The 16,078-nt window shown below is 35.0% G+C and overlaps 1 protein-coding gene across 2 annotated transcripts in view; it reads left to right on the forward strand.

Moving 5' to 3' along the window:
• CSTF3 (cleavage stimulation factor subunit 3) overlaps window positions 1–16,078 on the forward strand; it is a 70,089-nt gene that overhangs the window by 7,134 nt on the left and 46,877 nt on the right. For both annotated transcript variants that reach the window (XM_078058233.1, XM_078058234.1), the window contains exons 2-3: window positions 8,366–8,467; window positions 8,590–8,685. In XM_078058233.1, coding sequence (XP_077914359.1) covers window positions 8,366–8,467; window positions 8,590–8,685 — 198 coding nt within the window. The remainder of the gene's footprint in view (window positions 1–8,365; window positions 8,468–8,589; window positions 8,686–16,078) is intronic.

The following is a 16,078-nucleotide window of genomic DNA, read 5'->3' on the forward strand; positions in this document are numbered from 1 at the left end:
ATCACACCCTCCCCATTTACCACAGAAACAGCTATTTGGAGGAGAACTACCTTTTTTTTTCTGTGAAAGTTGTACTTCCCTGGTGGGAATGGGAAAAAGAGATTATTTTATTCTTTCAATCATTAATCGTGTTTGTCATTTTCCCCCTCCCACCTCCAGTTAACCAATCCCTTAATATTAGTTAAGCTGCCATATAGAAACTGGTTTACAGTTTCAGTAAAGCTTAACTTAGAGTTTTTCAGAGGCAACATGAGCTATCTACAATTATATGAAAAGGCTATTAAAAGTGCTTTTCCCTTTCCCAACTACATATGTAGTCATATACTTCATAACTGTAGTTACATAGTCATACTTCATCCAAAACAATATATTGCAATAGATTGAAAGCTGAAGCAGATAATGTCTTCTATTCAGCCGCACATTAAAGAATCACAAAAACATAAAACTGCCGTTGTTGTCACTAATTATTTTTTTGTTTTGGAAAATATTTTTAAAATTATTTTAAAATGAACTAAAAACTTTTTCTCAATTTTATTTTTTTTATTTTTTTTATTTTTATTTTTATTTTTTTTAAAGATTTTATTTATTTATTTGAGACAGAGAGAATGAGAGAGAGCGAGCACATGAGAGGGGAGAGGGTCAGAGGGAGAAGCAGGCTCCTTGCTGAGCAGGGAGCCCGATGTGGGACTCGATCCAGGGACTCCAGGATCATGACCTGAGCCGAAGGCAGTCGCTTAACCAACTGAGCCACCCAGGCGCCCTCTCAATTTTAATTTCTAGTATGATAATATTCATATAGCCCACATTTAAAAAAAATTTTTGTTTGGTTCTTCAGTTTTTAAGAATGTAGAATGATTCTTTTTTTTTTTTTTTTTAAAGATTTTATTTATTTATTTGACAGAGAGAGACACAGCGAGAGAGGGAACACCAGCAGGGGGAGCAGGAGAGGGAGAAGCAGGCTTCCCGCAGAGCGGGGAGCCCGATGCGGGGCTCGATCCCAGGACTCCGGGATCATGACCTGAGCCGAAGGCAGACGCTTAACGACTGAGCCACCCAGGCGCCCCTGTAGAATGATTCTTTACAAAAAGTTTGAGAACCGTTTAAATAGTGCACAGTGCCTGTGAGGCCCTTGTCAAATTCTGTGTCTCTGGGTTGGCTTCACATAACAAAAGGTTAAACATGGAAAGTGAAAAAACCCTCCTAATGGGGGAAACTTTTTGTAAATCTGGTGTCTAATAAGGGACTTGTATCTATAATACAAAAGACTCTTGCAATTCAGCAATAAAAAGATAACCCAATTAAAAATGGGCAAAGAATCTGAAAAGACATTTCTCCAAAGACAAATGTCCTATAAGAACATCAAAAAATGCTGAAGTTCATGAGCGATCAGAGAAATGTAGATCAAAACTACAATGAGTTACCACTTTATACCCAGTAGGATGGTCATAATCATCAAAAGACAAGTGTTGGTGAGGATGTGGAGAAATTGGAACCTTCTTAACACTGTTAGTTGGAATGTAAACTGGTTCAATCACTTTGGAAATCAGTCTGGCAGTTCTTCAAAATGTTAAAAATAGAATTACCATATGACCTAGCAGTTTCACCTGTAGGGGTATATGTGTGTGTGTGTGTGTATGAAAACAAAACAAAACAAAACTCAAAAACTGGAAACAAACCAAATTGCCATGAACAGATAAATAAAATGTGGGATTTGTGGGATTATCTATACAGTGGAACTTTACTTGGTATTAGGAAAATACTGATACATGATGAAACATGAACCTTGGAAACATGCAAAGTAAAAGCTAGAAACAACACATATTGTATGATACCATTTACATGAAATACCTGCACATCTATGGAGACCGAAAGTAGTTTGGTGGTTTCCCAGGGCTAGGGGTTTGGGAAAGGTAATGGCTATTAGTATGGTTCTTGTTAGGTGATAAGAGGTTTTTTTGTTTTTTGTTTTTAAGATTTTATTTATTTATTTGACAGAGATACACATCAAGAGAGGGAACACAAGCAGGGGGAGTGGGAGAGGGAGAAACAGGTTTCCCGCTGAGCAGGAAGCCCGATGCGGGGCTCGATCCCAGGATCCTGGGATCATGACCTGAGCCGAAGGCAGATGCTTAAAGACTGAGCCACCTAGGCGCCCCGTGTGATAAGACGTTTTTAAAAACTTTGTTGGGAATTGTATACTTTAAATGAGTGACTTGTATATGATTATGCCTAAAAAAAAAGCCATTATTAAAAAGAACATTTAAAAAGGTCAGCACATAATGGATTTACCATTTACCATCCTTCATGCTTTTAGCCAGTTGTACACTTGTTATTATTCACAGAGAAAATAAATTAGTTGTCATGTTAACAATACCCTACTACTAGAAAAACAATTCATAGAACAGATGCTAGAGAGTTCCTGAGTAACATTTTGTCCCTACCAAAAAAAAAAAAAGTACATTATCTAGTTGACAATTTTTCTTGGTTTTGTACCCATTTGAAATAGTGTATGTTGGTGTGTATCTCTGTATACGCCATACAGTTGTGTTATTTTTCTGGTTTTTAAAATCATGCAAGTCAAAGACATTCCCAAAGTCCTACTGATATCGTTGGTAATGCATGCCATGGGAACTAGTCCAGCTTTTGTTCTGCTCATTTGATTCGGGGTTCCATCCTGCTCCCCATTAACATTCCCTAAAGAGTGATAATGGGATTATAGTTTATTCCAAAGGCAAAAGCTGGATTTTTGATAGAATTTCTTATTGTAGGGGTGCCTCAGTCTTTAAGCGCCTGTCTTCAGCTCAGGTCATGATCCCAGGTCCTGGGATCAAGCCCCGCATTGAGCTCCCTGCTCATCGGGAGTCCTGCTTCTCCCTCTCCCACTCCCCCTGCTTGTGTTCCCTCTCTCTCTGTCTCTCTCTTTCTGTCAAATAAATAAATAAAATCTTTAAAAAAAAAAAAATGTCTTACTACTAGTAAGTTTTGGGGACGTGTAACCATGGGACAGCTGTTCTTTCCCTCTACTAAGCAGAGTTCCAACCTCATTCCATTTCAAATGAGCACTGGAAACTTGTCCTAGATTTTCTTAAACTGACCTATTCCTCTGATCCAGCAGTAGATTTAGGAAATAGTAATACAATTCCATTTCTTATGGAGGTCCAGTCCCCTTGTGTGGAATACTAGAAAACTGTTCAAGTTTCCTTTGCCCTATAAAAATGTGCCCAGGCAAGAGAACAAAAGTGTTATGCTGTTGGCTACCCAACTGGTTCATGATGATAAATGACTTTTTGTTGTAAGAATTAAATGTGGCCATAACTACCAGAGTATATTCTTGGCCATTTTGGTTAGCTTCCTTGTTTATTAATGCACTTGATTGAGGATTATCTATGTAGATTATTTTGTGAACATTTAATTACATCTTTGACAAGAGGAAAATATTTAGGAGTATAAGGGATTCTGAAAAGAGCTGAGCCATGACTCTTTCAGATTCTAACTGGACTTTGAATGGATTTATGTAATTTAATTATATTTCTTATTATGAAATGGGATTACTATTTAACAAGGAGTGATTAATGCGTTTTTTTAACATCTGCTCTCCAACATCCTTTGCATGGGTTCTTAGGTCCATTGTAACCCCATCCTCCAGGTGTCTGGTTAAAATTTTAGGGGTTCTGTGAAGTTGGATGGGGAAAATAAAAGTCTTTATTTTTACTACTCTCTAACTGAAATTGAACCTTTCCTTCTATTATGAATGTAGGCAAGAAACCACACTAGTAGTGTTAGCAACAACTGTAACTGGACATAAATATTCCAAATATTATTGTCCTCATCACTAGACTCATTACTAGATCCTGTTATTTAATGCATTATCTATTACTGTGTAAAACTTTGTTTAAAGATATTTCAATAATTATATTTCAATGTAATTGCTTTCCTTTGAAGTCTCTTCATAGTTCATTTTGTGTATTTAAGAACATTATTCTGAGAGGGGTACCTGGCTGGCCCAGTCAGTAGAGCATGTGACTCTTGATCTTGGGATTGTGAGTTTAAGCCCCACATTGGATGTAGAGCCTACTTAAAAAAAAAAAAAAAGAACATTCTGAGAAAGAGCCCATAGGCTTCAGTAGACTATTGGAAAGTTCTGGGGCACCAAAAAGGGTTAGGAAACCCTTGGAGAGCTATGGTTTTCACCTGAGGCTACACATTAGCACCATCTGGGGAGTTTAAAAAAGTAAAAGTGGTGATGGTTAAGGCTTGTTCTCAGAGATTCTGATTTAACCTATATAGTGGGGCTTGAGCATCTATTTTTTTATTTTATTTTTTTAATTTAATTTTATTTTTTTAAAGATTTTATTTATTTGACAGAGAGAGACACAGTGAGAGAGGGAACACAGCAGGGGGAGTGGGAGAGGGAGAAGCAGGCTTCCCACAGAGCAGGGAGCCCGATGCGGGGCTCGATCCCAGGACTCTGGGATCATGACCTAAGATGAAGGCAGGTGCTTAACGACTGAGCCACTCAGGCGCCCCTTGAGCATCTTCTTTAAAATCCCTTTTCCTCTAGGTGATTCTAATGTGCTGCCAGGGTTGAGAATCACTAAAGGGAATGGCTTATTTAGCAAGGAGACATTTATACTTCTTGCTGTGATTTTTGCTGGTTGAATATTAGACACTATCTTTTGAGTTTTCTCTGTTCTTTTACAGATTATGGTCTACGTTATCTAATTTGGTAGGTTAATTTTCAGCAGGTGGATCTTGAGTGAATAGACCTCCCATTAGACTGCTTTGAAACACTAGTTGTTAGCATTGATTAACTAAAGCAATTCAAGTATAGCTTAGCTGTTATTTAGTTCCTGATTTAAATTTCCTGTATCACACTTCTTATTTTCTCATTAACATTTCATAGTTGGTATCTCATAAACTAAGTTCCTAGTTTTATTTTAAAATATTTTCTTAAGTTTGTTTTTTCAAGAAGTAAACTCTGAATGGAGTCGTCTTTATTTTGTTGTATCCCGAAGTGTCCCTTCAACAATGTGTGGCACAGGGCGCCTGGGTGGCTCAGTTGGTTAAGCGACTGCCTTCGGCTCAGGTCATGATCCTGGAGTCCCTGGATCGAGTCCCGCATCGGGCTCCCTGCTCAGCAGGGAGTCTGCTTCTCCCTCTGACCCTCCCCCCCCCATGTGCTCTCTCTCATTCTCTCTCTCTCAAATAAATAAATAAAATCTTTAAAAAAAAAAAAATGTGTGGCACATACTAGGCACTGAGCAAATATTTCTCAGGTGAATAGTGAAAATTCAAACAGTAGAAGAGTATATACATTATAAAGTGAGTGTTTCTGCGAGTCTGTCTCTGTCTCTCCCCAGCTCACCTCCCAATTTTTTTTGCACCCAGTATTATGGAGATAGTTCCATCTTGCTGTCTATAGATCTGCACTGCTCTGTTCTTTTTAGTGACTACAAATTCCTTCATTAATTTAGTTAGTTCTTTTATATGTGATTATTTTAATTATTTTTAGTTTTATGCAACAGCAAATAGCGGAGTAGTTGACTGTTCTTCAGTATACATCTTTGTGCTTGTGTACGATAGGAGAAGTTGCCAGAAGTGGAATTCAGGGTCAGACATTCATGTTCAATTTTGATCACATTACTACTTGCCCCCTGCCAACAATGTGAGAATGTCTGTTTTTACATACCCTTGCCAGTGCAGTGCTAATTATAAAACACTTTGGATCTCTGTCTTATGGTTTACATTTGTATTTCTTTTTCTGTGAACTGTTGAAATACATTGCCCATTTTCTTTGTGAGTTGCTGGTCTTTTATTGACTGTACATGAATAAATTTAGATATTTTTAGGTTTGTCTTTTGACTTTAATTATACTACTTGTTCATGCACAATTTAAATGGAATTAAGTGTGCTCTTTTCAAAGGCTTCTGAAAAGCCTTTTCTATGCAAAGATCCATTTCAGTATGTTTTCCTCTAGTTCTTTTTTGTTGGTGTTTAAATTTCTTTGATCTATCTGAAATTTACTTTGGTAGAAAGGGTTAAATAGGAATTCAGCTTTATTTTGATAAAGTTGACTGCCATTATTCTAATAGATGATTATACAGTTATTCTAACATCATACATTGAATAAGCCACTCTTCTGATTTGAAATATCACCTTTATTTGTTCATTTTCCATATATCATTCTCTTTCTCAACTATCATGAACCAGTGATGCATGAACCATTACCAAACCATTTTGCTGTGTTTTAATTTGTGTTTTAATATGTGGTTGGGCCAGTAGTCCTCCTTTATTAAACTTTTCCAGTTTTAGTTTCTTGAGCTAGCTTATAGAGCTCTTACATATTAGTAAAATACATGTTTCATACAAAATTACATAGGTCTTTTAAAACATGTTTTTCTTTCTAAATAAAACGTACACTTATCAGTGGTAGACAATAATTTATTCCAAAGAAGAGTATATTTCTTCCAGGTATATTTTTTTCCCTAAACCCATGACTAAAATTTTTTTCCCAGCTGGAGTTTTGACATTATTTTTCTATGAGATGTGAATTGCCACTGAAAAAAAGAAAGCTGTTAGGGGCAGTGCTTCCCTCTCTATTGCCTGTTGAGTATTATTGTGTATTGCCATATTATAGATTTCAAGAAGTCCTGCAAAAAAGACAAAACAGAAGTTCTATAAATTAACATTTATCTGACTTACTTGAGTATCACTTTCTTTTTGTGGCACATAGTGGAATTCTGAACAATTTGAGAAGTAATACTTGTATTTTTGCCTCAGGTGCTGGCTATTTTAGGCATTACCTTTTTTAAGATTATATTTTTATAATAAAAATAAAACTACCACCGGGGCACCTGGGTGGCTCCGTCGTTAAGCGTCTGCCTTCAGCTCAGGTTATGATCCCAGGGTCCTGGGATCGAGCCCCGCATCGGGCTCCCTGCTCTGCGGGAGGCCTGCTTCTCCCTCTCCCACTCCCCCTGCTTGTGTTTCTGCTCTCCCTATCTCTCTCTGTCAAGTAAATAAATAAAATCTTTAAAATAAAATAAAACTACCACCCATTACCCACGGTGACCACTAAACATTTTAGTACAATTTTATAAATCTCTTAATGCAGATTTCTTTTTAATAGTTTTAGTGATGCTATATATACAATTTGTGAATCATTTTTAAAAGCTTTACATCAAAATACAATTTCCATGTCATTTCATGCTTTCTCTTTTGTGGCTCAGGATGAATGCTCTATAGCAGTGTTTCTCAAAATTGGTCCAGGGACCCTGGAGGTTCCTAAGACAGGATCTGTGAGTTCATAGTTTCATAATAAATTTAAGACACTTTTTTTTTTTTTTAAGATTTTATTTATTCATTTGAGACAGAGATACAGAGAGAGACAGCGTGAGTAGGGGAAGAGGCAGAGGGAGAGGGAGAAGCAGGCTGTCCCCTGCTGAGCAGGGAGCCCGATGCGGGGCTCGATCCCAGGACCCTGGGATCATGACCTGAGCCGAAGGCAGATGCTTAACCATCTGAGCCACCCAGGCGCCCCTGCCCTTTCACTCTTAATCTCTCATGAGAGTACAGTGGAATTTTTAAATGATGTGTTATCACAGCAGATTGAATGCAGAAGCAGATAGGAAAATCCAGCTACATTTTTAAAAAAATCAGACCCATGGGGCACCTGGGTGGCTCAGTCGTTAAGCGTCTGCCTTTGGCTCAGGTCATGATCCCAGGGTCCTGGGATCGAGCCCCGCATCGGGCTCCCTGCTCCGCGGGAAGCCTGCTTCTCCCTCTCCCACTCCCCTTGCTTGTGTTCCCTCTCGCTGTGTCTTTCTCTGTCAAATAAATAAATAAAACCTTTAAAAAAAAAAAATAAGACCCTAAACCGATTTGCAAATATATAAAATAAGGATATTCTCACTGAATTTTTAAATTTATTTTGCATAAAAGTATTATGTTAACATAATTTTTTATTGTACGTGGGTAAATATTTAACATTTTTGTCAGTTTTAATTTCTAATGTAAATATTGAAGTAATCACATAGACAAAAGTTCTTTGGCATACTCAGTAATTTTTAAGAATATAAAAGGGGTCCTGAGACCATAGAGTTTGAGAATGGCTGCTCTATATTTAATGTAAAAGATGGGTTTGTTTAAATTTAATAATGGCTTTTAAAAGTATGTGATCACTAAATTTTGTTTTTACGCAGGTGACTTATGATAGCATAGTATATATAGATTGTAGAAAATGCAGGCCTCTTTTGTAAGAGGACATTTTTATGCTTTGTATTGGGGACGATAACTGTGCTTGGATTAAATTAGGTATGAAACTTTTAAAACAATAACATCAGTTCCTTATTTTTCTTTCCCCCAGGCAGCTGAGTATGTCCCAGAGAAGGTGAAGAAAGCCGAAAAGAAATTAGAAGAGAATCCATATGACCTTGACGCTTGGAGCATTCTCATTCGAGAGGCACAGGTTTAGTGATATAGGATTACATTTCCTTCTCTATGGGTCCAATCACACTACTTGGTTCTGCAGTAAATAATATTTTCATAATCCTAACATTGTAAATGCTGTTTATTGGTTTTCAATTTTAGAATCAACCTATAGACAAAGCACGGAAGACTTATGAACGCCTTGTTGCCCAGTTCCCCAGTTCTGGCAGATTCTGGAAACTATACATTGAAGCAGAGGTTAATATTTTATTTTATTTTTTCTTATATAGCATCTTGATGGGAATTGCAGCATACACTAGAGTGATAGAAAACAAGTTAGGAACATAGATAGCACAACTAGGACAAGGAGGATTTAAATGTCTCTTGCCTTTATTTTGTAAAATAGGTTTGAAGGAGTAATTAAAATGAATTTTTGAAATTTGGGTCTTTACAAGCTGATGATTGTTGCATTTTGGAGTTGCAACAACATTAAAACAGTTTCAATGGTATTGGAGTGCTTTAGCCTTTTATTTACTTGTCATGTGTCAATTTATTGCCTCCTGTGTCATTTATTTAGAACTCATTTTCTGTTTATTCCTACTTACAAACTAATATGAATGGTATTATAAGAAAATACAGAAATGTTAACTTAGTTTCATAGGGTATATTGAGTGGTGAAATGAAACATGTTAGGTGAAAAATTATTTCAGGTTTTAATTTTGTGAAAATGCATGGTTTGTCAATAAATGTAAGCATTTCGATAATTTAAAGATAAGGTTTTTAATAGGATAAAGTTTACATTATTCAGGAATAAGCTAATGTGATTCAAATTTGTGTAATCCTAATTTACCCAATGATACTTTTTTCTTTTTCTTGCTTTCTAACTATCTTGAAATTTTAAGTCAGGCATGTTTATTTTAAAGAGTAAGGGCCTCATTCTTGATTATGATTAGAAGGTAAATGTTCATTTTTGACAACTGGAATTAGTCAAGATGATAATAAAGCGTTAATGTATTGATACCAGTGGCACCAAGTAATCATCTTTCAGGTTATAATTTAATGGGATGGAAGGGGTGAGATGGGAATAGTGTGCACATTACAGTGAAAATTCTATCCATTTCTTTTTATAACTTATACTATGAAGTATACTTATTTTGAATGTTAATTTTGTAATATCCATTCTCAACATAATCAAATACACTGCAGCCTCATCATAACATTTTCCATAATGACTAAAATTTGATAATATATGGGTCTGTTTTGGACCTATTCCGAGGGCTTTAGTCATCAGTAGTACTAAACAGACTTCACAACACAGTGCCACCTGTGATGTGTTTCTCATAACGGATGCAACCAACAGCCAGTTTAAATTGAGGCTACAGTGTACTTACTGTATTTGTGCTATAGTTTATAGTATATTACCTTGGGAGTGGGAGGGAATTACTGGACAATAACAGGAACATTGTGCGTGTGTGTGTTAAATTTTTTGTGTGTGGTTGTGTATGTGGTATGTGTGTTTGTATGTGTGAGAGATTGTACCTTACATGGAGTTTGGTTGTGGTTTTGGCCCAAGATCATATCCTTAAGGTTTCATCACTTATCCTTTGGGACCATTTCTTTCCTTAATATATTTAATCATCAGAGTAGACTGGCGTGGAATTCACCAGGTGAGTGAGTAGGCCTGTCTGAAGTAGCTGAACCCAGTGCTGCTTTGTAATACTCATTAAAGCAAGGAACCTGGATCACCTGTACTTGGTCTGCATTCCAGTTTGATTTCACAAACACATTAGCTTATATGCAAACTCATCAGAAATGAACATAATGGATACGTAATAGTCTTGTGTAATGAAGTAGTACTTTCTTTAGTTTTAGAAATTTCTCAAATATTCAGGTATTTATTCATGCATTTTATTATAGCGTAAGTTGAACTGAAATTGGCAGTTAGATACTCCATTCTGTGAGTATGAACACAGTGAGTCTGTTTCTCCCATTTCCTAGCTATAAATTCCAACTGCATTCTAAAAAAGAATCCTAAGACCAGATGTTATTTCAAGGGGCTGAAAATTGTCTAAATAACAAGCTCATTTCATTTAATATTTCAGAGCTGCTAGCAGTTGCCCAATTTATTTAATTGGTAATATTTGCAGTTATTTCACACACATACAGACACAAATATGAATGTATGTATAAAACATCTTTTGAGAAAAAATGGTAAAGATTATATGTGTATTTTGTAAAATTGACTTTTTTGGTTTAGGAATTAAAATGTTAAATTGCTGATTCAGAAATGCATATCCTGACCTGTGTTTTTCTCTTTCCTGATTTGCTCTTTATTTTTTTATTTTCACATTTTGTACTTTGTTTAGCCTGTAAGAGGCTAAAGTTTTCTTTGGTCATATCACCCAATGTGGCCTTTAATGTTTCTGGAGGAGACACATGACCTATTTATAATACATTAAAAAAATGTCTTCACATTAAAGATAATACTAACAGTGTTTACATAACATTTTGTATGCACTCTCAAGAAAATAAAGTTTTTTTAATACATTTGTTGTAACTCAGTACTTCGTGGCGGGAAAAATATGTTTCATTTATTTATGGTCAGCCAAACCAATGCGTGTGAGTCCAGATATATTTAGTTCTTTTCAAATGAAAATACATACATCATTGATTACAGATAATTTTGCTTCCCCAGAGAAATTTGTAAATCCTACTTCAGAACAAAGTAGCAAAAAGTGGTTTTTGGGGTTTTTTTGCTTTTAAATTTGAAACATCAGCATCAGTTGCAAATGAGAGTATAATATAAGTAATTTTTATTAAAGAAGTTAATGACACTAATCTGATATTTTTCATATTTGCCAGTATATCCTTTTCTCATCAGTGGCATCTGCAGTACCAGCTAGGTAAAATTAAAAGGATAGCTTTATTAAACTGTCATCCTTAATTCATTGCCCACTTTTAGTTTTTTGCTAAACCATAGAAATTGTTGGAGATAAAATTCTCTGGTTCTAATGAAAGGACATTTAGGACCAACATCTGTGTATTTATTATAATTATATAAGTTCAGAATTAGACCAGATTACTTTCGTGTTGCATATGTTAATTATATAGAAACATCAGAGTTAAGTGACCCAGTCAGAGCCTCAGTGCTTTTTAAAGAACCACTTTTTAGAGTGGTCAGAAGGGTTACTAAATATCACAAAATTGAGAACATTTATGGTTTTGCCATATTCTTTTTTAAGTTCTTTTCTCCCCTTGTGGTTTCTGTAGCTTTTCATGTAGCTAGGTAATCAATGTGACAGCATATAAGCTACAATATCTTACTGGTAGACGTAATTTGTTTTGAATTGGGCCACATTCGTAAGAAATTTTCCTACGAAAGGATGATGATTTTTATTGATAGCTGAAGGAGAAATGAAGAAGGTAATGCTACTGGTAATAGCAACAATGTATTTTGCCATCTGTGAAAGCTGTAATTCTTTAATAAAAGTATGTAGAGAATTGATTGCTTTTTATTTAAAAAATTTTAAAAACGTGAATCCTTATAAAATGGGTTGTAAAGTATACATCTCAATTTTTCAAAATAACCTTTCTACTTGGGAAAAATGACTTAAAAAATACCTTTCTTCTTGGAAAATGGAAGTGAACTCAGGATGGAGCATGAGTGACCTAAATTGAAATAAACTTCTCCACTGTCAATACTGTTTTAATTCCTCTAAGTAGCAGTTCAAACTACTGTTATAATGCTTTGTATATACTGAGCAATGTGATTTTTTAAAATGCAGATAAAATTATTGCATTATCATATAGATTATAATTTCTATACTTCAGCTTGCAATCTCTTTTTTAAAAAATCTGTACTCTTTTCTTATAGATCTGCTCTTTTCCTGTTTGTAATAAATGTTGGTCCATGTCTGTGTGATTATTCAGATTGTACTCTAAAACACAACATGATCTTTAACCTATAGTTTCTTAAATGCATGTATAAATGTAGTGTAGGGGTATGAAAGAAAACAGGAATGATTTGCAAACACAGAACTGAGTACTCATATATCCGAAAGTGCTTTGAATAATTACATACTCTTTCTAAAAACAAAGATACTTGTGTGTTTACTATTAAAAGTAGCAAACTTTTATTTCAGGTTTTATTGAAATATCTTATCCTGTCCATATTCCCTTCCATTATTGTAGCATAGATGTTTAGGTCTTGTCACTGATACTAACTTGATCTATACGTTTTTTTTCCCTTGAGGCCTTTTCTCTTTACCCAGGCAATGTATAATAAAACTATTTTGCAAAAGGACATAGTTAATTTAGATAACATTTTAAAAAATCTTACTTTCTGTTCTTTGTCTTCTAGATAATTTAGTATTTTATGTGAAATGTAGTGATTTATTTTCAAGCAAAACCTTGTACTAATCAACCTAATTGCTTGTATATTTCTGTTTCTCCACTTTATAAAGCAAAATTATAATCTTTGCAGTCACTGATAAATATTGAAAAAGCAAGCTCATCTTTTTTCCTCTGCAAAAGACTCGAATTTTTAACCCAGCTTCTTTATATTCTACTTTACTGTGTGTAATAAGATTTATGGTATATTCTGAAAATGTGGAAAAGACATCTCTAACCAGATTTTAATAAAAAATACACATATTCTAAAATTTGTTATGGAACAAAAAGGGCTGTTTGGTCACACAGTTGGTAGTTTCCCTGTGGGTAATGCTGTAGCCTAAATTTCTTGGGCATTTGTGGAATAACAATACTTAATATATAATACCTAATAGTGTTTTTTTGGTTTTTTTTTAATTGTGGAGCATCATAATCAACAAGATCGTAGGGGACTATTTTGGTATACAACCCACTTCCCCTCTTCCAAGAGGTTTTAATTAAAATTATGCTGCAGCATGGCATCCATGAATAAACACAAAACACATAAGCTCTTCCTAATATTGTGGAGTAGAACCTCCATAATTGGAAATACAACTAATCCTAACAGAAAAGCCTTTTGAGGGTGCTCTGCATTTTTAGTTCTAACTTGAGCATAAGGGAACCAGGTGGCAATTAATTGACTTTCTCTTAAAAAAACAAGCAAAAAGACCTCTTAAAGGCTCAAATATTTTGTAATGGATTCATTGTTTTTGTTTAGTGTGTGCTTTCAACTTGCAAACAGCTGTTCCTTTTTGAATGAGTCTGGTTCAAGGCACTTCCAAGAAATGAAGATGTCTAAAATACACTGGTGATGTCTATTAAAAAGCTGTATTTTGAAATGTGGACAAGAATGCATTTATCTGCTTGTAAATAATTTTACTTTTTAAACTTTAATTTTTATTAAACAGTTGTGCTCTTAGCAACTTTGGAACAGAAAACAGTTGGTTAATATAATGGCATAAATTGAAGTCTGTATAAATTTTTTCCCCCACATATTCAGAATCCACAGCAATTTCAACAAAATTGTGAATATTTGCTTTGAATACAACTTGTTGAGAAACTAAACGGCTTTTCTAAGGCTCAGGGAAGCATAACCTGGGGTAAGTTTTACCATTTTGTATGCTAGGAGACAGACCCACCTGACCCCCATCACCCCCACAAGGAAAAATTTTCAATTTGGTAATGTTAAGTGATAGTTCTAAAAACAAAAATCTAATGTCAAAGACAGGGTTGAAATGTAGTTTTGAAATAATACTTTGAAATGTAATAAGGCCAATAAAATAGTCCCAAAGCTTTTTATAAGCTTTCTAATACTTTTATTTATGTGATAGAACGTGTTCAATTATGACCTTTTCTTTTGATACAAAATTTTAGTTGTAGCATATACAGGTAACGTTATTGTAAGTCTTTACATATTTCTATATGGGAAATAGTCTTTTTTCTCTTCCAGTTGTGTGGAGATATAATTGACATATAACACTGCATAAGTTTAAGGTGTGCAACGTAAAGATTCGATACATACATATATTGTAAAATGATACCCACAATATTTAGTCATCATCCATCACCTCACATAGTGATAAGGGAAAAGCTTTGTTAATGGTGACTTTCTGTAACTTTTTCATGTTGAATTTTAAAAAAGGAGTGTTGACCATTTTGTGATTATGATTTTCTCAAAAATTTTTTTTTTTATCCAACAAACCGAATATGCAAGTATTGTATATTTTAAACCCCAAGAGGACATTAAGTTTAAATCCAAAATTCAGAGCTGGAAGATAAGATGAATTAGTTTAGCCAACTCATATGTGAGTGAAATAAATCAAGATATTATCCTTTAGAATCAAAGTTTAGAAACTACAGTGCTATAGGATCGCCTGGCAATTAGGCATACCATTAATGCTGACTCCCATCTCCACCGGATGGGCAGGTGGAAACTCAGGTGTTCCTGGCATCTAGTTTGGGGAATTGAGGTTTAAAAAGGCAGTAATTCAGTCTCATTTGCTGTGAGTGTATTTCCTACCTCACAGAATACTACCTGTATTTGGACTATGAAGTAATTAGTCTCCTGGCTTGCTCTTTTGACTATGCTGTGATCGATCACTCAATATGTAATCAATCTAGGAGTAATCTTAGAAGTGTCTGTTGTATGCTTGGTAGTAGTATTCCTGACAGTGTGGTGACTGTTTTTTAGAGGCAATCAGGGTTGTGGTTGTGTTACTGAACTTCGACAGTTTCGTAGTTTCTGACTTTATTCCTGGGTTTGAAACCCAATTGTCTAGCTCTGTAAACTTGTTTTATAAGTGACAAATTCTAGGAGTCCCGTGTGTTCAGGGAGGACCATTTAAGCTGGAGAGAGTGGCTTAAAAATTACTTTTTTTGATAAGCCTTAACCCTTGAGAGAGTCTTTAAACTTATGAACACCACCATATATTCATATTTTCAGATTATTAGCCAAAATCAATTAGTACTTGAGTATATATAAGTACTACTTATTTCTTTTGGGGGATGGGAAATGGACTGTTCTAACAACTGGTCATTATTTCTAGCTACTTTTGTAGTCAGGTTTCTGAATTCTTCACACAGAGGAGTACATTGTTTCTCAACCATTTTTAACTAATGTTTCCTTATATTAAAAAAATTTTTCCCTTAGTGCCTTCTGGTAACTTTTAAATCAAATAAGACTTATAAACAGTAATTTTATTATTTGCAGTCAATATCTGTCCTTAGGAGAGTTGGCTCTTTCCATCTTACAAGTGAGAATTTTTGCATCAGTGATATTTGTAGGAGAACTGGAGTAATATCTAAATTTCATAAAACTTAAATGTCAAAATCTCATTACCTTAACGAAATATGAAAGTGTAAGACAGTATTGTAGGAGGGAGCTTAAAAGTATTTGGGGGAAGATTGTCAACAAAAAACATTTCCTGCACTATCTGTACATTTATTTTGACTCCCTCATCTACCATTTTTTATTTATTTATTTATTTATTTATTTATTTTTTTAAAGATTTTATTTATTTATTTGAGACAGAGAGAATGAGAGAGAGAGAGAGAGCACATGAGAGGGGGGAGGGTCAGAGGGAGAAGCAGACTCCCTGCCGAGCAGGGAGCCCGATGTGGGACTCGATCCAGGGACTCCAGGATCATGACCTGAGCCGAAGGCAGTCGCTTAACCAACTGAGCCACCCAGGCACCCTCATCTACCATTTTTTAAATTATTCGT

The sequence above is a fragment of the Halichoerus grypus genome, chromosome 11 (assembly GCF_964656455.1).
Source record: "Halichoerus grypus chromosome 11, mHalGry1.hap1.1, whole genome shotgun sequence".
Classification (NCBI taxonomy): domain Eukaryota; kingdom Metazoa; phylum Chordata; class Mammalia; order Carnivora; family Phocidae; genus Halichoerus; species Halichoerus grypus.